General features: G+C 32.1%; 2 protein-coding genes across 2 annotated transcripts; both read left to right on the top strand.

The window, feature by feature from the left end:
- Nucleotides 1–394: 394 nt before the first annotated feature.
- On the top strand, nt 395–5,157 carry LOC136981218 (glucose dehydrogenase [FAD, quinone]-like). The gene is made up of 11 exons (XM_067277498.1): nt 395–401; nt 521–723; nt 798–987; nt 1,064–1,195; nt 1,507–1,628; nt 1,702–1,869; nt 1,935–2,082; nt 2,160–2,320; nt 4,256–4,433; nt 4,523–4,745; nt 5,007–5,157. The coding sequence occupies exons 1-11, from the start codon at nt 395–397 to the stop codon at nt 5,155–5,157; spliced, it is 1,683 nt and encodes a 560-aa protein (XP_067133599.1).
- Nucleotides 5,158–8,820: 3,663 nt separating this feature from the next.
- Nucleotides 8,821–11,293, top strand: LOC136981217 (glucose dehydrogenase [FAD, quinone]-like). The gene is made up of 9 exons (XM_067277496.1): nt 8,821–8,937; nt 9,014–9,203; nt 9,283–9,414; nt 9,674–9,795; nt 9,862–10,029; nt 10,095–10,242; nt 10,423–10,583; nt 11,047–11,224; nt 11,274–11,293. The coding sequence occupies exons 1-9, from the start codon at nt 8,821–8,823 to the stop codon at nt 11,291–11,293; spliced, it is 1,236 nt and encodes a 411-aa protein (XP_067133597.1).
- Nucleotides 11,294–23,367: the final 12,074 nt, after the last annotated feature.

Raw genomic sequence — 23,367 nt, 5'->3', positions numbered from 1 at the left:
AAATTCATAATTTATTATTACTTAAATTTGATGAGTAATGATTATATATTACACAAGTCTACTGAAATTGCTATTATATTCTCGTAAATCATGATAATTTTTCGTTATTGTCTGCTTATTCTAAAACTAAGCGATTGTAAGACATTGCGGTATTGTTAGATATATATTTGATAAAATTGTAGACATATAAATTCCCATTGTCGCTTGCTTTTTCAAGATTAAGGGCAGACAGACCTGCATGCCCTTAATCTTGAGAACGGAGTTAGATAAATGAAAGCGGATACCATATCTGGAAAAATTTGGGGCAAGTGGCCCCGTTTAACTACATAAGAACTTCCGGTAGAGACAAGAAATTACGTTAATTCAATTATTTCTTATTTGATTATTTCACACAATGAAGCGTAATATCAATGACACAAGACTTTCTTTACAACTATTACAAATGTTACTTACAGAGAATTTGTACTAAAGACATATATTTAGAATAATATAAATTCGACCGTCTGTTTACTTTCTGCAGTTGGTTCGGGATCAGCAGGAGCAGTCATAGCCAATAGACTTTCGAAACCACCATCGATTAAAGTTCTTCTATTAGAAGCGGGAGAACTGCCACCTTTAGCATCTGAAGTTCCATTCTCTCCTCTAAATTTAGCCCAAACAAAATACAATTGGAATTTTACGAGTGTACCTAGTAAAACTATTGGTCAAAATCTTAAAAATAGAGTAAGCGATTTGTAATAAAACATTTTTAGAGAATAAAGTAAATATATAATATAATCGACTTTATTCGTTTCCAGCAAAATAAAATTGTAGCAGGAAAAGCGCTAGGAGGAACCACAACATTAAATTATAACTTATTTGTGAGAGGAAACAAAAGAGATTACGACAACTGGGCAAAACTTGGCGCCACAGGTTGGGATTGGAATAGTGTCTTTCCCTATTTTTTAAAACTCGAAGATAATCGAGATTATCGTTATGTACACAATGGTAAATCTTTATTTTTACTTTATGTATATTTAGTATAAAACGTAAAGTAATTTAATAAGAATTATATACAATACAGGTTATCACGGTGTTGGCGGAAATGTTGTTGTTAACACGGTACCTTTTCATGCACCAATAACAGAAGGTTATTTGAAAGCAGCCAAGGAAATTGGATATGATATTGGAGACTTCAATGCTGAGCCTCAGGCAGGTATGATATTTTATTATATTTATATATTACTATATTTGAAATATAAAACACAATTTTTAGTCAAAAAGTAAAAATTATATTTACCAAATTTATATTGTTTAAAAATTATATGTGTATAAAATTGCCAAAATCTGTTTAAAATATATAATCACAGCTTTCTCTGTTATTTTTGACCGATCACAGGTTATACTCGTTATTCAAATTTCTGAAGTAATAAGATTTCTTTGTAGAATCACTAATTCTAGCATACCACACTGTATATTTTCAACACTATTTTAATTCCTATTTGTTTAATGTATAAAACGTTTCAGTGTTTCAACCACCTCAGGGAACCATTAATAGGGGAGCACGTTGGGGTACTCTTAAAGCATATATTAATCCTGTACGCGGTAGAAGAAATCTCTCCATTCTAACTTCAGCATTTGTCCACAAGGTAAGTCATATTAATCATCTTCAACTGATGGTTTGTAAAAATGAATAAATGAACACACTTTTCATACTTATAGATATTAATCCACAACAAACGTGCTTACGGAGTTAAATTCGAGCACCACGGAAAGTTGTACGAAGCTTATGCCAAACAAGAAGTGGTAGTATCTGCTGGGACATTCAATTCACCAAAACTCCTAATGCTGTCAGGAATTGGGCCAAAGCGTACATTGGAGAAGTTCAATGTAATGACTGTTCTAGCCTAAAATTTTAATTTTTACACAAATATAACTTATAAAACAAATTTTAGATACCTGTCGTAGCGGATTTGCCAGTTGGGAGTAATTTTCACGAACATCCATCTTCATTCGGTTTCTTTTTTGGAGCTAAAACAGTTACTTACCTCTCAGAACGTATTACAGTAGATCATTATAATGAATTCTTAATAAATGGCACAGGTAAGTTTGAGATAAATACCTTATACATTACTTTCAAATATTTTCAAATACTTTATGATTTTTTTGTATTATTTCAGGTCCACTTTCAACACTAGGATCACTCGAAACAATTGGATTCGTAAATTCTAAATATAACGATGAACCTGATTGGCCAGATATTGAACTCTTATGGTTTACTCTATCGGCGGCATCCGATAAAGGTGAAATTTTCAGATCCGCCATGAACATTAATGACGAAGTAAGTTGATTTTTATTGCTTTATAAATACGTACGTAAAATTTATATAATTGCTTTATAACTTCAAGGGGCTCAGGATAATTTGAATTAGGGTCCCTGTGTACAGTATTGACTTCAGACATTTTTCTGTGTGGAAATTTTTTAAAGGAAATGTTTCCTTATAAAAATTTGGTTTAGGCCTCCTGTTGGTGGGAGGTAAAGGCAATTGTTCTTCTTTTTTTTGTCTATAAGATAATGCGTCACTGTTTAGAGTTGTTTGAAATGAAAATGATTTCCATTCAAGACCATAACAATAGGCCGAGCGGTCAAGGTGGCAGCCTACCGCTCTGGGGAACCCGGGATCGAATCCGAACGGGTCGAATAATCTCCAGGAATTTTTCGGGGGATGGTCCGTTCGGATACGTCGGGCCCCGTCCCTTACCACCCGGTCGCCCCATTGTGGGCCTGGCCGAACCCATAATGGGCCTTCTAAAAGAGGCCCTCTTAGTGCCCACAGGGTAGAAAGAATTTAAAAAAAAAAAAAAATAGCATTAATAATGGTGCTGTTCTGTTTTAAGCTTATTTTCTGAATTTTTAAGTTAATTTTTCGGTCTTTTAACTTTGTTTTTTTTTTCTTTTTACATATCATTTGACATATATACCTATAAAAAATAAATATTGTTTATTTTTATTAAATTATATTTATTTCACAATAAATATAATTCATATCACAACATAAAAGGAATTTAACTTAGATAATGTAACGGGTATATTAGCCGCATGATTGAGAGGCAAACCAGTAATTATACGATAGAATAAGTCCTTTCAGCGTTGTTCAATTTCCACATTGATAATACATAAATGTCTAGATTTTTATGGCTGTATAATAGGAATAAAATTTATTTAATTTAAAAAATTCGAGAAACGAGAGTTTCGTAACTTTACCGGCTGTTATAAGTGTTTTATAAAAAGTAATTTTTATATTGTTAGCGAAGTTGAGGCCGAAGTTTTAAACGCGAAAACGTGTACGTCGGACGTTCAGCGTCGCTTTCCTGTAAGCCTAGAAGTTTGACAATGGAGTTTGGAAAGTCTCGACATTCCAAGCCTAGAAGTTTGACAATGGAGTTTGGAATGTCGAGACTTTCCAAACGCCATTGTCAAACTTCTAGGCTTACAGGAAAGCGACGCTGAACGTCCGACGTACACGTTTTCGCGTTTAAAACTTCGACCTCAACCTCGCTATTAATAAGCAAAAACTGGAATTGTATGTGGCGCCATCTTTTATCAGATTTTATTATAAAATTTTTATATTTTTAATTATTGTAAAATGACAAAAAGCTTAATTTTGAGAGTAGACGTGAGTTTTACAAAAGACTGTAAATGTAATAACAAATGAAATTTTCATTAGGACTACTCCGCTGGTCATACGTGATTTTCTCTACCTCCTCATTCTCTCGACCTTTCAATACCAAAATTTAATAGCATCAATGCCCCGCATATAGAAGCCACCATGTCAAATTTCGTTTGTTAGTCTTAACCCCATCCTGAAATATTAAATAAGTATCGTTTTGCATTAAAATCCAAAGAATTTAAAGTTTTTCTATGTTATTCCTGAATTGTTTGACGTCAGTAATTGCTCCTTACAATAATGTGGTTTTCACGTAATGTAATGGATATGTAGATGACAAAGACGAGATTATAGAGACATAAAATCAACTTTTCTGCATAATTTCAAATTTATCTACCTTTTTCATTACCGTTAGATCCAGGAAATGTATTGTTTGTTTACTGTATTCTATTGATTGAGCTTACCCGCAGGATCAGCCTTTTTGTTTTTAAATAGAATTTCCATCTAAGCGCAATGCCGCATGGCTTTAATAATTGCATAGATGTATTACTTGTCGCTTTATTAATCATGACATTATAATTACCGTATAAATTTGTTATTATTATTCAGGCATGGAAGGCGATGTTCGAACCATTTACTTCGATTGACACAATATCGTGTGTACCATATCCAACACGTCCGAAAAGTAGAGGATTCGTTTCAATCAGATCGAGCGATCCTCATGACGATCCTGTTATTGATTTAAATTTTTTTTCACATCCTTACGACTTAAAAGTTGCAGTTGAAGGTGAATAATGATAATCATAAATTTTGTGACAACGTTTAATGTGTTAAATCGTTTAAATTTAACAAATAATTCAACAATTCCATTTATAGGTTTCAAATATTGTCTAAGAATGGCAACCACGAAAGCGATGAGAAAATTTGGAGTTTATCCCCTTCCAGTAAGTGTTCCCGGTTGCGAACATTACGAGAGATTCAGTGACGAATATTTCGCTTGTCTAGTAACAACACTTCCATTTACAATATACCATTATTGTGGAACGTGTAAAATGGGAAGTGATGCTGATCCAACGACTGTGGTTGATCCAACACTCAAGTGAGTCTTTAAGAAATTTTTGAATGTATGCTGTATTCATGAAAGATTGACAATGACTCATAAACTGAAAAAGACTGTCACATATATTGTGCTTTACATCCATGTTTCTTTCTTTAATGTGGGATTGAAATGTTTAAGTAATAATTTATTGAAACCTTGTAAATAATATTTGTTACTGCAATACTTCTGAAGAATTTTAGTAACTAAAGGTGTGTTTACTGTACAATTTAATGCTTAATAATCTTTTTTTTTATCTTACAGAGTAAAAGGTGTAGAAGGGCTAAGAGTTGCAGATGCTTCGATAATGCCTGTTGTGATAAGTGGACACACAAATATTCCAACTATGATGATTGGGGAGAAGGCTGCCGATATGATTCTTTATGATTTACTTCATAAACATAAACACAAATAAAAAAAAACACTTTGAAAAGAATACTTCACCTTTGTTTATAACTGAGTAGTCGTAACGTTGAAGAGTATTGTCTTTAGGGTATTGATTTTGTTGCGCCTTTTTTATGATTAAAGTTTTAATTATATATAATAAATATTCCAATATTTCTTTATTATTTATATTACACATTTAGTACGCGTATGGAAATGTCAAGTATATCATACATGCAAGAAGCACGAATTAGAAAGATTATCATCATCATCATCACCTGAAGTTAAAAGAGTTTAACGCTCAGTAATCTTTAAATTCGTATAAATTATATCGTTATCAGTAATGAAAACGCCCTTAATAATAATAATAATTCTATCATTAGTATATATTAATAAAATATATATAATAAACAAAATGACGACCTGTTTAAAATTCTCGATTGTACTCTCGATCGTTATCAATTTTTATGAGTGAAGAACGTCGTTATATCAAGAGTTTATCTCGATATAACAACGTTTCAGTCAGACACGCTCGTATCTAAAGATGAATTTAAATGTTAGTAATAAGGAGAAAATAGAGTAAAAATTTAATAGGGATTAGTAATTTTAAAACATTTCTTAAGTGAAAAATTAACTATTTATATTGAAAATAATTCCAGTTAATTGGATTAATGACCTGTGGTTATAAGAACACGTTTGATATTTACATTTTTTGTACGGTGATTTACATTCTTCATAATAATTGCTCCAGGCATTTCTACAAAAGATAAATGTCGAGTGACGTAATTACACAAGAAAAATATTTCCTTGTCTCGTTTATTTACTAACGATAAATATAATCTTAGACATCAGGTAAATATAACAATAAGTAAAATAATATTTAAATAACCCTCATACACAAACCTTAGAAGAGGAAATTATGTGTAAATTGTTTTACACAGTATTATTCACATGTCTTTTAATATATGTATACGTATGTATATATAAAGTAATTACAGTATTTTAATTATGGAAGGACAGGTAAGCCGGCGGAAGGACGGAATGTAACTGTCATCTGTCTGTCTGTTCTATAACAACAGAAGTCGCATTCTGTTGTTAAAAACTGTCATTTTGATGTCAACAATAGCAGTTTGATAAGTCTGTTATCTCTTTAACACAGTGTTTGAGATTCATTCATAAATTTTAAAATATTTGCTAAATTTGGGCGATGTCAACGATCTCACAAAATCAATTATTACTTTTCGTGATCTTAAATTTTTTCCTGTATAATACGGTTATGTTATAGATTACTGCAACATTTTTTTAAAAGTTTCTAGTGAAATGTTTAATTAAACATTATATAGCAGATTGTAGTTTTTCCTGTATTAATATATTTCGATGTCGAAATAGAATTTGCGTAACTTTCCCGGAAAAAAAATTTAATATAGAGGTGTCGTTGTCTATAAAATAGCAAATAGCTTAATTTTGAGGGAAGAGGAGAGTTTTAAAAAATATTATAAATGCTAATAACGAGTAAAGTCTTCCTACCCCACTCGAGATACGACACTCCTAACTCTCGACCCTCTGTACCTTTAACTACCAAGATTTAATAGCATCATTTCCCATAATAGACAAACCTTCTTGCAAAAAACACTAGAGTTATTAAACCTCGTAAACAAAATCGTGCCCCCACACACATTAACATCTAGATATACAGAAAAAGACACCCCTTTTTCATTTCTCGACGTTACAAAGTGTCCTGAGTACAAAAATGTAAAAACTTGGGGGTCGCTTTTTTGTCCTAACCCAATACTTTCCTTCTGTTATAAACTTATATAAGAGCTGGGAAACTAACATTTGTTTATAATACAAGTTTTTGCATCATAGACAGTAGTTGTTTTTCTACCATTGCTCTTTCAACGAGTGTAACAAGTTACATGCTTGATACACTTTAATTCATTGCAACTTTAAATAAATTATTGAATACTATTTTTAAAAGTTTGTTCCGACATTCTGGAATATCTTCTATAAATCTTCTGTTGAATTTAACGTAGTTTCGTATTGTTTAATTTACACAAAGATAGCTGTTTAGTATCCTGATGAGTATATTTGAGTACATACTGTTGAATTTTTAATGTTACGCGGCTTTGCCTAAGGCCCAAGTTGCTTAACTGAGGTCTTTCCTATTGACAATCTGTCAATCTATATATTTTAATAAAACAGATACACGTTTTTTTTGCCCTATTTGCAGTTCCTTGCCGTTAATAAATAACATTTTAAATAAGTATCACAGGATTGAATATGCGGTGTTATGTAACCAATATATATATATACATGCGAAGACTGTTTTATTTCTATCATTATTGAGTACAGTACAACATGTCGGATATAAAATATATTCCTGTAGTTTTGTTTCTGCAGCTTTGTATCACTTGTGCGGAGCATAAAAATGTATTCGATTATATTATAGGTAGGCCTTGATTTTATTTTAAAATATTTTTCTGTATATAATCGCAAAGTATTGCGGAAATAAGGAACGTTTGAACACTTTTGGCAAATTGTGTGTTTTCTTCAACACCTTCATTTTTTGTGTATTTAACACTTTTTCTTGGTTTTGCTATTTCAAGTGTTGTTTCTATCTCATATGACAATATAGGATAAAAGCTTACTACTGTTATATATACTTTTCCTTTGTTTTTTTCCTACAATCCTGTTATTTCAAATTACGCTGTTTAAAAACTCTCTCATCTTAATTGCATTTAATACTTCTGGTGTAATCTCTCTTACTAGGTTCATTCTATTATTCAATTTTAAACACAAATACTGTTATATACAACATTTTGTTACAAATCGTACAATATTATATACAATATTTTAGTATCCAGCTCTGATTTAAATGTATTACATTTTTGATGCGCTGTTATACATTTCGTTTCCTCAGATTTTATTTTACGTTTTTCTGCCTCTATCTTAAATTTATAAATCGTTGTCTGTAAATCATCTCCATGCTCAGCCATAGTCAGCTTATCAGATAGTATTTATTACTTTACCATTTATTTTACTATTTCATTGAAACTATATTAAATTAATACGAATTAATGAAGTTTAAGACATCCTTATTTTTAGCCTATTTGTCCACGGTGTTCTTTTCATTTGTCTCCAACACCAGAGCTTGAATTTGTCGATTGTTCTAACAGTCAAAACACCCAAAATGTAAAAAATTCCTTACAAAATTCTGTATGTGGACGTCTGTTTTGATATTTACTGTTCATTACAAAGAGTGTATTTAGCAGTCGAAACACACCAAATCGGTAATGGTGACGTTCAGGACACGCGGATGACATTTCAGTAAAAAGAACGTTAAATGAAGTACCAAAAGTCGCTACTTTTAAGGTAGCAAGCGACAAATATTTTGATTACAGATGACACACTCACTATATTATCAATAAACAAACCACTGATTAAATGTAATCTACATTCGGAAAGAGTAACACTTGAAGTTCATGAACATTATGCACAATAGCAACTGTAACTGATCTTCTGTGATGCTTTAATATAAATTTTTATTAATATATAATTTATATTATTCTATAACATTATATACAGTATCAACTATTTATTTTCTACAGTTGGTTCGGGATCAGCAGGATCAGTTATAGCCAATAGGATTTCCAAACTACCATCCATTAAAGTTCTTCTGTTAGAAGCAGGAGAAATGGTTCCATTAACATCTCAAGTTCCACTTTTTCCTCTAAATTTAGCTCTAACGAAATACAACTGGAATTTTACGAGTGTGCCTAGTAAAACCATAGCTCAAGGTCTTAAAAACAGAGTAAGTAACTTGTAATAGTGGATTTATAGAGTATAAACTTACACTTTAAAATTGACACTAATCTATTTCATTCCAGCAATATAAAATTGTTGCAGGTAAAGCTCTAGGTGGAACCACAGTTTTAAATTATAATTTATTTGTGCGTGGAAACAAGAGAGATTACGACAACTGGGCAAAACATGGTGCCACAGGTTGGGATTGGGATAATGTTTTTCCTTATTTTTTAAAAATGGAAGACAATCGAGATTATCGTTATGTACGCAATGGTAAACTTTTTTCTGCATTATATACGACCATATATCATATAAATTTATAAAATATGAAGCAATTTAATATACAATGTAGGATATCACGGTGTTGGTGGAAATCTTGTAGTTAACACAGTACCTTTCCATGCGCCAATAACAGAAGGTTACTTAAAAGCCGCCGAAGAAATTGGATACAATGTTGGAGATTTTAATGCAGAGCCACAGACAGGTACAGCATTTCATATTAAACTAAAAATAACTAAACGGAAAATAAACCAAAAAACATGAAATAATAATGATAAGGAATAATAAGAATGCTTAACCTGTACTTACTTATACAGGGAAATATTAGGAATAAGTACCATATTTCCAGGCATAAAAGATCATGCTCTTACGCGAGAGCGTGCTTTTTTATGCCTGGTGTATTGACAAAATACATTTTAAACATTATTTTAATTCTTACTTATATGATATGTAAAATGTTTCAGTGTTTCAACCACCTCAGGGAACCATTAATAGAGGAGCACGTTGGGGTGCGCTTCAAGCATATATATTTCCCGTACGAGGTCGAAGAAATCTTTGGATCCTGACTTCAGCATTTGTTCACAGGGTAACTTCACGTGTTATACTTATAGTTTAAATATGTGGTAAAATAAACAGATTTCTATATTTATAGATATTGATCCACAATAAACGTGCCTATGGAGTTGAGTTCGAGCACAATGGAGAATTGTACGAAGCTTACGCCAAACAAGAAGTGATCGTATCTGCTGGTGTCTTCAATTCCCCAAAACTCTTAATGCTGTCAGGAATTGGACCAAAGCGTACTTTAGAGAAGTTTGATGTAATAACTGTTCTAGCCTAAAGTTTTATTTTTTATGCAAATATAACTTATCTTATGATTTTTAGATTCCTATTGTAGCAGATTTACCAGTTGGGCGTAATTTTCAAGAACAGCCATCTACAGTTGGCATGACATTTGGAGTAAAAACCTTTACTTATTCTGCTGAACGAGTCACAGTACCATATTATAATGAATTCTTAGTAAATGGCACAGGTAAGATTGAAATAAACCTGTTGCAATTAATTCTAACGCTCATGTTTACAGAGGAATCGTCATTATAGACAAATTTCCATGTAAAACAAGTGTGTCACCAATGTATTATCATTAATTTATGCAAAATTTTTACAGAAAAAATGGACAAAATCTGACCTGTTATTTATTATTTTATTACAGGTCCACTGACATCTTTAGGAGCAGTTGAAGCAATTGGATTTGTAAATTCTAAATATAACGATGAACCTGATTGGCCAGATATTGAAGTGTTATGGCTTACATTATCAGGTGCATCTGATAAAGGCGCAGTTTTAAGACACGTGTATAATGTAAACGAAGAAGTAAGTTTAATTTAAATTGCATTATACCCGCAAAATATTTGAATATATAAAATTGATTTATCAGACTTTCTAATTATGTTTTTAACAATATAAGATAGAAGATACGGAACAGAAGCATTGACACTAAAAAGCAAAACGATAGTTTTGCTTCTTAGTGTCAATGCTTCTATTCCATAAACAAAGAAGTAGGGAAAGATGCAGCTAAAATAGTACAGTAGAAGTCGAGTTTTTCAGGTTAATTTTTAATCCTCTCTCTCTCTCCCACGGCGGAGGAATTTCGTAAAATCCCATCTTAGTGTATTGTACCTCTTGTTTACAGTATTGATTTAACTTCTGACAGGAATAGATGTTTCGCTTTTAAATAGAAATTTTACTTTCATTTAATCATGAATTGCCTTGATAATTGCACAAATTTATTAATTAATTATGACATTATAATTATTAATTAGTTTTAATTTTTCAGGTATGGAAAACAATATTTGAACCATTTACATCGATTGACACAATATCATGTTTACCGTATCCAACACGTCCGAAAAGTAGAGGATTCGTTTCTATTAGATCCAGCGATCCTCATGACGATCCTATCATCGATTTAAAATTCTTTTCGCATCCTAATGACTTAAAAATTCAGGTCGAAGGTAAGATAATTATAATTTTTTTGTAACGAAGCATATCTTATAAGCACAGTGTTAGAAACTTCGACGTAAATTTACTGCAATCATACGCTAATCATATCACAGTCGGCAATTTTTACCGACTCTTGTTTTTTATTGTTTTTTTTTAAATCAAAATTATAAAATTAATGTTTTATCTTCCCGTGACATCAGCGATTTTTCTAACAGTGCGTATTATTTAAGCTTAAAAATAATTTAATAATTCGATTATTAGGTTTGAAATACTGCCTGAAAATGGCATCTACGAAAGCTATGAAAAAGTTTGGAGTTTATCCCCTTCCAGTGAGTGTACCCGGTTGCGAGCATTATGAGAGATTCAGTGACGAATATCTCTCTTGTCTAGCAAAAACACTTCCATTTACAATATATCATTATTGCGGAACGTGTAAAATGGGAAGTCATGCTGATCCTACGACCGTAGTTGATCCAACGCTCAAGTAAGTGTTTGATAATTCTTATGAATATAAGTAATGATTTATGAATAATTAACAGTTATGATATTTAGGTTTATAAATTTTAAAAAGTGTCACATGATTTATGAATTATATTCATTCAATCTTTCTTAAAATTTGGAAGTACTTCTCATGAATATAGTAAATAAATATTATCTTCTCTGAAGAAATGAATGTTTATGAATGAAGCTGGCGTTGTTTTCAACACTTTTTAGACATCAGTCACGTTTTAATGTGCAGTCCGTGCTGAAATAAGGAATAATTACGGGAAAGATAAAAATAATTTATTATAGTTAGAACAGATGTAGCTATTTTCTTTATTTTTCCACACAGTCATAATTGACTTCCATAGGGTTTTGATATCTGCTGCCAATTTCTTGAACCATTCAGCAACATCGTCTTTCCATTCATATACCATTAAACTCTAGGATATATATATATATATCTCCTATATAAGAAAATATTTCATGTGCGAATCCGTGCTATACGACACAAAAGACCAGTGTAAAATATAGAGTTAGTTTAAAAAGTTAGAAAAGTACACTATTCTTTTTCATTACTAAGAGAAGTGTGTTAAAATATTTAACAACACTTACCTGTAAAAGTTTAAATAAGCTTTACCAAACACGAAGATAAATCTACAAGAAGAAAACACAGTGACAAAATTAAGGAGCCTTCTGTAACGGATATGTCCTTAACAAAAGTTAATTTTAAAGCCAATTAATAAATGTTACTCTTCTCAATACGCATATACTAATCTTTTAATATAATGTAAAATTTTATTTATTTATGTAATTTAGAAATTTTTCGAAGTAGGCAACAATTTAACGCTTGATAATTTTTACATATCTTACAGAGTTAAAGGTGTAGAAGGGCTAAGAATAGCAGATGCTTCCATAATGCCATTTGTAATAACTGGTCAAATAACTTATGTGATTGGGGAGAAGGCTGCTGATATGATTCTCTATGATTTACTCCATAAACTTAAACACATATGAAATAAGACTTCGAAAATAATACTTGGCAATTATTTTTAATTAAATAATCCTAATCTTCAACAATGTATTGTTTTAGCTTACTGTATTACGGTAGTCGACAGTATTTCTTTTAGTTTGCTGATATTTTATAAATTTTATCATTGAAATTTTAATTATGTTTAATTAAAAGTTAATTATTTTTTCTTAATAACGTCAGAAGTATTAAAGCATTTTCATCATAATACATTTAGATTAAAGGTTAATGCAAATATAATGCGTGTTCTTATATTAATGACGACGACCGAATGGGCCATTTATCAACCATTGATACCCGTGCATTGGGGCACATAATCCCCCTTTTCGTCAGTGCTCATGTTTCCTAATCCTAGTACGCGTATATTAATATTTTAATTTAATGTAAACTTATATTTATTTATGTACTCGAGAAATTTTTAGAGATAAGCAACAACTTAGTGCCGAATACTTTTAACGTATCTTGCAGAGTTAAAGGTGTAGAAGGACTAAGAGTAGCGGACGCTTCCATAATGCCATTTGTAATAACTGGACACCTAACAATTCCAACTTGCATGATTGGGGAGAAAGCTGCTGATATGATTCTTCATGATTTACTCCATAAATATAAGCATAAATGAAATAAGACATTCAGAACTATACTTGACAATTATTTATAATTGAATAATCCTAACATTAAAAAATATATTCCTTCAGTCTACTGCATTATGATAATCGATATCATTTCCTTCAGATTACTGATGTTTCATCTATATGTGTAATTCAAAATTAAATGTCTTTCTTGTATTGCTTGTTCAGTTTAAAATAACTTGAAAGTAAAAATACCATTTGTATAAATTTCCTGACGTGTTTTGACGTGATTTACTTACATAAACATGTTTACAATTATAAGTTTTAGACATAAGAGAAGTAACACTTTCTCTAAATTTCATCCCTCTGCGTGACAACTTTAGTGTTCAACATGGCGACTCCTGAACAGGCAATCCTTAGCAGGAAGCATAGAAGTTGCCACTACAGCACACATTCAACCTATCAATTGGATTTGTGTCGTGTATTAAAAGCTTCTCATTGAGCACTTGCGATATGTGCTATACAACCTTTGAACATATCTTTTAATATATATAATGATTTGAACTAGTGTTCTGAGATGCTTTCTTCAAGCATCTTCTAAACATCTTAGGAGTGTGAGTTTCAATTTGCAAGATGTTCCTCTTATAAATAAATATATAGTAAACGTATGGCTCGACTTTTTATATACTATTGTAGACTTTTGAAGATATTCACTTGACCAGCAAAGTAGAACAATTTTATGAATAATCCCGTGTAAAAAGCGAGTTATTTCTGAAGCCAGTAAGAAATTTGGTTAAAAATTCGAACAGATAACAATTGTTATTTACATTGTTTACACACAATTAGTTTAATGGAAATTATTTCAGAAAGCGTGCTAATCTAGAAAATTGAGAGGGAAATGTGATTAAAGGGCACTACCGTAAATGGCAGTTGTCTTCAATGGGGTCCTTTTTATAAATACTTGTTCGGTAAAATTTAAAATAACATAATAATGTGAATTGTAAGCTACTCGATCACGGAATTATGTGTGAGTTTGGTGCTTTAACCATACTTTTGCCTTTGGATCTCATGAAAGTCGAGTGTTAGCAGTTGTATTTTTCATTCATCTATATTATACTTTTGAATTTCTGCAAAGATTTCTGTTCAGATTCTAAGTAGATATCAAATAGAAAAATGTTTACATATTAAATGTGTGAAAAAAATTAAAGTAAATTATGCTTATCACTAAAATTACTGGTGTGTTCTTCGTGTGATTAGTTCTTGTCATCAAAATTTATGCTTATCACTAAAGAATTTCTGGTGTAACTCGTGGATCATAAGTTGTCTCACAATTGCAAACCTAACGAGTGACTGCAAGTTACAAAATTTTTGGGCTATGCTCTGTTTGAATGATTTTTTTAAATCTTTATTAAATGTATGCTTTGAATGTCCTTTTGTACAGTATATATTTATTGTTCAAACGTTGACGTATTGAAAATTAAAAAAACTATATAATGGAAAATAGCATACTGTACTTAATATTTAAATTACTCTAAGAGTTTTCATATGTATTAATGACTTATAGAATGGCATGTTGAGTTCCTGAAAACACGCTGGAGTCCCACACTCGTTGGACACCCTTCCCTACGCTCAATAATGACTTCTATGCATTTTTTTAAAATTAAAAGACTATTGTCCACCCGATTTGCTTCCACCATTCTTATAGTCAAATATTAAAACTGGATTCTTAAATTTATGCAAATATGCACTTTCAAAAACACAGACAATGTCAAATTAAATTACAAGTAATTCAGTTTCGGCGTGAAAATAATATTATTACAACAAAGGTACACACAGATAATGATTTAATTTTAATACAAATTGTTACAGATAGTACTGTATTGCTTTCTCAATATAAATTATCATTATACCAATCTTTTAATTCTATCCTACTGATTATGTTATAGCAATAAGATATTGAAATATAATACATTTTGAATAATCCAGTGCAATCGTAATGTCGCTCTACAGTGAGCGGGGACACAAGAGGAGCTTCCAGGAACGAACTAATGACGTCACAGGCAGACCATTCATCGAAAGAGAAAACGTAACTTATGACGTCAACAATTAGCCAAGTCACATGAGTGTAGCCCACAGAGGAACGACATTACGATCGTATTGTATAGCAATAATAAATACTAAATACATTAACTTATTACACCAATTGTTTTGTTTAACGATCTCTCTATACATGAATGAAGTGAAGGAAAGTTACCACGAGTTGAATTTATTATTAGGTGACAATTCTAAATTGACAAACAAACGTTGTCTTATCTTACAATAACTAGTATGATGACATTTTATATTTGCAATATAAGTGGATTAGTATTTCCATATTGAGTGTAAAATTAATGTAAGATTTAATATTGTGTAAAACAATAATACTAATGTTATTCTTTCCGTATTATTTTTAGCACAAACCTTAAAATTATGTGTACTGACAAACAATAGTTGTGTAAGTAACTGCTAAACTAACAATGGTTAAAATTAGTGCTCGATTTATTTTAAGTACGTTACAACCAGAAAACGAAGGCAATTGCTCCAAGCATTTCGTCGAAAGTCTAGACGCATATCCTTCGATATCTCTTTCAACACAAGACAGAGACTTCTTATAGATAATTGACGAAAATTTCACAGCGGCTTCCGTTACTCTCGATGCACTGACGCAAACATCAATAAATAAAATGAATGAAAAACAACAAAGAGATAATAAGAAACTTGCTTCAAATCTATCTGTATTGAAAGAAGGCATAAAATTGCAAAGACTTATAGTTAAGTAAATCCCTAAAATAGATGACCAAAAGAACAAAATTGAGGAATAACTTTCTTCGATTACATCTACTATTTCTTTTATTTTCATGTAGATATTTGGAATCGAATATATTTCCTTTGCAAATTCTTCGCACGTAGATATCTTGTGCGACAACTGGTTAATACACTTTTCTGTTAATTTACATATCGAAGAAAAGTAAAGATATAAAAAGTTCAATGTCATATAAAAACAAAATATATAGATCGTTTCAAACATAGAGAAAATTGCAAATGACGAAATTTTAGGTAATTTATAGCCGAATAATTCGTTTACATGTAGGGTATTAATTTCTTTATCGCTGAGTAGATAGTGAGTAATGTAAACTACTTCGCTCACTATAGGCTGAATCCATATAATAATTACTTTAATTAGCAAAATTTTGTATTCACGATTAGAAGATAATTTTAATTTTGAAGCGAAAGGCAGCATTTTTATATTACGAAAATGTTTATTCTTATTAATAAGAAAATTATAAATAGATATCAAAGATATCAAGTTTGAAACCAAAACGATAAATTCTACTCCAAGTGTGAAAAAATTGGTAACTGTGTAAACATTGTAAATTAAACTAATAAAACTTAACAAAAAGGAACACTTCATTACAATCAAAATGATAATGTTAAAAAGAGTGAAACCGTTTTTGTTATAATTCAATCCTAATAGGGCCATACTTTTCAGTAATGGTTTCCAGGATTTCAATATCTCTTCACCGATATCTTCTGTATTACTGCGAACCTTCACAAGTGTAGCTAACTTTGAGTCTGGAATCTGAAATATAAATATTTAACATTAAATATGTATATGTATATATATATATATATATATATATACTTAAATACTTCATGTAATAGGAGCACTGCATTACCTTACTTTTCCCCAAGAAATAAATGAAATAACTAACTCAAACTTATACAAATATTAAAACTTTTTAGTACAATATAACTTTAAAGTTTTCTGTACGATTCACATTTACTTATTTTACATGTAAGTTATTTAAAAAATTTTTATACAGGCTCCCCTCCAAGAAATCAGAGACATGTTTAAAGAACTCCCTGTTAACCCTGTTCATAATTTAAATTCAAAATCCCCGATCTGGCACAGCCCAGTAGAAGATCCAAGGGGTTATGCTATCTGTGATCTTATGAGAGGACTGCACCTTCAGTCCTATAATGTCAGCTCGCTTCCAACTTTCTCCAGTAGCAACGGGTTAGTTGGATCGATCTATGTCTGGGCAACTGGAAATTTACCAACGTTAACTTCGACTGCAGCATTCAGGTCTCTGCAAGCGACCATGCGTACATCCTCACAAAGATAACAGGCACCAATTGCCCTGTTAACATCAATATCTGTAACATCACAAACTGGGACCATTATGAGGAGAATATCAAAATTATTTGGAATCCCTCTGACATCAGCATCAACTCCCTTCAGGAAATGGACTTTGCAGATGAACATCTCCAATGAACTCTAAGGGAAGCATTCCATCGGATACCCACATCAAAGTTAAAAAGCCCTAGGCTCCCTGGTGGAACAAGGAACTGGAGACAAACTGGAAAAGGGTTCGGGCGGCGCAGAGGCGCTATGTGCGGAGGTAGACCTCATCATTAAACTCTCTTTTAAACAGACGTACTTAACTCTTTTCAAAGATTATAAAACTCTCATAAATCGCACTAGAAGTAAATCGTGCAAGGACTTTTGCACTGCTTCTAACTCAAAAGGTCCCTGAAGTATTCCATATTATACAGTAATTAAGAAAAACAAAGCCTCTACCATTCCGGCTACCATCTCTAATCCTAGTCTTCATACCATCAACCAGGGAGAGACATACAGTGCAATTTTCTCAGTTCTCTTTCCCTTTGATGATCCTAATAACGACTCTACAGAACATAAAAACATAAGAGAAAAAAACCAAAAGGAAACAACTACTCACAATCATTGTCCATTCACTTCAAACGAAATAAGCAAAGAATTTCAAAGGATAAAGAAAAGCCCGGGCCCAGATCTTATCGATTGGAGGATGGCCACGCATGCATTATCAGCCATTCAGACCACATTTTTCATACTGTTCAACAAGCGCTTATCTCTGGGGTACCAAAACTGGAAAAAAGCCTCCGTTAGGCTCATTCAAAAAAATGAGAACTCGTCACTGACTGAAGCCTCCGGCTATTGCCCAATCTTACTCCTAGCAGTGATTGGGAAGGTCCTGGATGCACTGATGGCGGGTAGGATACTCCACCATCTCGAAAATAAGGCAGCTCTAAATGAAGCCCAATATGGCTTTAGAAAAGGAAAGAGTACACACCAGGCTAATGAAAAAATCATCCATTATATTCAGACTGTAAAACTTCCAGGTAGGCACACCATGATGGTCACCATTGACTTCAAGGGCGCTTTCGACCACGCATGGTGGCTAGCCATTCTGTCTACTCTGGTTGAAAGAAACTGCCGGCCAACATTCTAAAGCTTCTTTGCAGCTACCTACCAGAGAGGAAAGTAATGGTAATTGAGATTTGTAAAATTCACTATTAATCCACTATATATATTCATCCCCAGAGGATGTTCTCAAGGTTTAAAATTAGGACCTTTTCTTTGGAATATCTTATATAATGGTCTACTGAACATCACGAAAGGAACAAATTTAAATGGAGACCCATATATTCAAGGCTATGCGGACGACACAGTCGTCCTGCTTAGCCATTAAAATTACAAAAAACCTTACAGACTTATACAAACACTCTGCTGAAGTTGGTGTACAAGTAGAGTGAGGAAAACAAGCTTATATTCAGTTACAATAAATGTAATTGTATGGTTTTCCCCAAAGGGAATCCTCTCCAGAAGCGACCGTCTATTAAAATTAACAATCAAAAAATCCAATGGACAAACAATATCAAATATCTGGGTATGATCCTAGACCCGTAAACGTCAGATGATGTAGGTACCTCTGTATGTCTCGAGGACTCTTCAAAAAGGAACTTTTGACAAGCAGTATACAAACTGAATAACAACTGCTCAATTAGCTGGGCAAAATCACTCGCAATCTTCAACTGTTTAAAGTATATTTATACCGATATCCAATGGCTACCGCACAGAACAATCAACAGCATTAATGATAACCGGATTGCCCTCCATCAAATAAAAAATGAAAACGCAAAACTCCCCGTAATTAAAAACAGTCTCAAGTTAATATATACTCACTTGAAAACTTAACCATAATAAACTTCTATTGGATAAGAGAGCACTTTCGCAACGATAAAGCCGACTACTTAGCTAAAAAGCTAAGGATATTGCCACGAATTGCAGCCACTTGTCACTCCCAATGTCGTATCTCTGCAGTCAATCTTTATAATATCATCAAGGTCAGGTGGCAGGAAGAGTGGAATAAAAGAAACACTGGCCGCATCACTCATGATTCATCCCTAAAGTTAACATTAGGATGCTTAACAAACATCTAGATACTACACATGCTCTCACACAGATACTGACGGCGCATGGTAACTTCAGGGCCTACCTTTCTCGTTTCTTGAAGAAAAGCAATGGTCTGTGCGATTGCGGTGTAGAAGGTGGTGACCCCCACCATCTAATCTTTACTTGTACTAAACATACTTCTCACCGCTCCCATCTCTGATAACTGGTGGAAAACGACGGGCAAGACTGGCCCTGCAATCTAAATACCTTCATGAACAACAGTAAATATACTCATGCCTTTACGAACTTTGTACACAACCTTAAACTTATGAACCACCAGCAGACCAACATAAGCAACTTGTAACTCCATATCCTCTTTGCTGAATTACCCTACTGTTACTCAGCTTATAATAGTGTAGCTTCTAGTAGTGCTTGTTCATCTATGGCATCATCGATCTCCTTCTTATCATGTTCAACAACTGTAATTTAAATATCCAGTAAAATAAGGTTACCATTGTAATATGTATAACCACTGTAACTATACCCTTTGAAACACGTAAAACCATTGGTCTATGGTTATCTGCTGTTTTATGTTTAACAACAGTACTACGTATTTCCCTTGCAATAAGCATTACCCTGTAAATTGAATGAATTATATATCGATATCTATCAGCTCTTACTGTACTTTACTACCTTTCTCTTGGCTCCTGTTGTTATGGTTGTACAGTACCTGTAGATCGTCCCCCACCAAATGGTAATTGTCGCGTCTAACCCTCTTACATGTATATTATCCACACGCGGTCCCTTCTGTAACATTTGCATTCCACCATTGGTTCCCGGCAGACGATCCGTGACCCTCCTTTCCTCTCACTTTTCCTTCTCATTCTCACCCCACATTATACTATACTTAACCATACCTATCCCCCTTCCTTCCCATTGAGTCAGGCCTTTCCTTTAACATCCTATTCTCTCCTACTTGTATTAATCAGCAATCGATGGACCAATCAAGCCTATCAGAAGCAAGATGTACGATTTAAAAATAATTTATTACTATTAACCATTATATTGTAATTGATAGAAAAATTACAAATTAAAAATTATATTTAAGGAAAAATCGAATTATTTATTTATATAATTTAATTTATTATATTTGAAGGCTGTCTTTTCCATCGATATAAGGTATAGCCTCAATACACAATACGAAAGAAAAGAAAATTTAATATTCATGTATTTATGCGCTTAAATATATTAAACTTGCGAATTTTTAGCAAAATAATTTTACAATTATTAACTTATTATATAGGTTTAATCAATTGAAATGTCCCGTACTCACCTCCCACATTCTTTTCTGTCTTATCTCTTTGTAGAAGCTTAAGCATTGACTTTAGATAAGCTTGTAATTTTTATCCTTTAACGAAAATAAACGTATTTCTTTTCAAATTTTATAATGATTTTAACACTTGTGATGCGTGTTAATGCAACTACACACTGGCTCGAGTTTCTATTCCAGTTCAATTTTAATGACGTAACAATCAATTTATTGTGTCAACAATAGCACTTCTCTAAATTAAAACGTCATCGATTTCTCATAAATTTTAATATGTCGTGCTATTAAAAACAAACTGTCGTTTCCTATAATTAGCATCAAATATTTACACAATATGAATTTCGAAAATTAATTTAGTGTTAATTTATTTATCCAAAAATATAAAATAATTAAAAATTCGATTCGTATTTATGAAATGAGTACAAAGTTCTACACTACTTTAATTAATACTACGCATTTAAAATTACAACAGAAAGTTTTATATCCTGTTACTACTTGGTATCATTTAAAAACATCTGATTGTCTCTCTCTTCAGCATGAAGTATTAACACTATATTTAAAAAATTAAATATTCAAATACTTTCATACATACAAATGTCGAGAAAAATACGTACAATTTTTGAATACTTAAGTCTTTTTAATTGGAGATGATTATCCCGAAGACATTAACAAGAACTTTATAGGAGAACATTTAACTTCCTTTCAATTGCGCTTTCTTATAACAATACTTATGCAGCAGACATTGCCAAATAACATCTACCTCCATACTTTTATTTAAATTAATCGAATTTAACTATTGTAATAATTCAATATGTTCCTAAAACAGTTTTTTTATAGTTTTATCAATATATAATATCGTAACATTCTTTTTACTTATCGCACAACCCTGTTCCGTGCAATACAAAAACTAAGGAGACTGTCTATAACCCTATCTAATTGACGTCACTTGTTTTTCCAATCACGTACCTAACTTTCCTCTCGTTTCACCAACATAATTATCGTTTTCCTTACGTGTACTACTTAGTTTATATACCATACGTCTCAAACTTACTTTGTATACAGCTTACTTGTATTTTCTAATTATCTTTTGCATTTTCTATATAACGTTAACCGTATAATATTTTCAATGCTGTTTTATGCATATATTGGCAATCCAAGTTAATTACATCCCCACAAATTAAACGGAGAGCAGACTGTATCAGACAAGGCGTACAAGTAATGTTGATAAGCAAAACTGCAAATAAACTCAATGATCCCGCAATGAAACCAAGACCGTTGGGTGTTGCAGAATACTTGACAAAAACTGCCAAGAAGTGTAATACATGCAAACGATTTGTTTGTAAAAATACACTAACTGTCATATAAACAACAATATGCAAATCATGCAATAACCAAAAAGATTAAGTTGAAATAAACATCTATTCGTTCTAAGAGTGACTGTGTTGTATATTACTTTTAAGTGTTTCAGTTCATTTCCTAGTGAAAGCTATTTGACACTAGGAAATGAAGTGGAACACATAAATACATATAAAGCTAATTTTTGTGTTTTATGTTATATTATACATTAATTAAACTATTTATAAAAAAAATCATTTACTGACCCACACGGTCGTCAGTGTTTCAAAGTTTGTCGAAAGGTTACGACAGATTTGATTTATTCATACCCGCCATCGATAAAAATCAATGGGAATGTTTTAAGAAAGGGCTTTTTCTGCAGATAATTAGTCTTTATTTCAATGCGAAAAAATCCAGAAACTTCCACGTCGCTAACTCATTCTTGAGGCGCGAGCCATGTGCTCGATGGTTTAACACACTCGGACACTGAAGCGCTTCTTTTATATATAACAGAGCCACTTCTCAAGATTACAGTAAATATAAAGACGTTAGTGTTTCGTCCGGAAAAATAAAAGTTTGTTTGCTGTAAAGACACGTATTCTTTTGAACCATTTTTATATTCCTTTTGGTTGTATATAACAGAAGAAAAAAAATGGCAATCAGTAAAGAACCAGCAAATCCCGAAATTGTGTATACATTTTTGGTCTCAGGAGACGTCGATAAATGGGAAAACTTCGGGTTTCTTTTGTATGTATGAATGAGCAATGAATTCGTTCACCCACTTTCATGGAAACGATTCCTGTGCGTTTATCGAAAATGTCTATAGTTTTGCAGAGAAGTTTAGGTACTACCAGGTTGATGCTATTCGATTTTATTAGTTAAAGGTCGAGGGTGTGAGGTGATAGAAAAGTCGTGTGTCATATCTTCGAAAGGGTCGGATTCAACAAAGATTTTGATTGTTATTGGTATTTACACTTTTATTTTTATCTTATAAAACTCATTTCTACCCAGAAAATTAAGTTTTTCCACATTTTATAATAAATTGTTTTATAACTTTAATATAAAAGATTTTCGAAGGAATATTATAAGAGATAACGCCACACGCAATTGTAAATGTTAAAGAGAAAGTTAAGAAACTCCGTATTAGGTTTTAAATT

The sequence above is a fragment of the Centruroides vittatus genome, unplaced genomic scaffold (genome assembly GCF_030686945.1).
Source record: "Centruroides vittatus isolate TY-2023 unplaced genomic scaffold, ASM3068694v2 contig_747, whole genome shotgun sequence".
NCBI classification, from domain to species: Eukaryota; Metazoa; Arthropoda; class Arachnida; order Scorpiones; family Buthidae; genus Centruroides; species Centruroides vittatus.
This window is presented reverse-complemented; position numbering and strand designations above follow the sequence as displayed.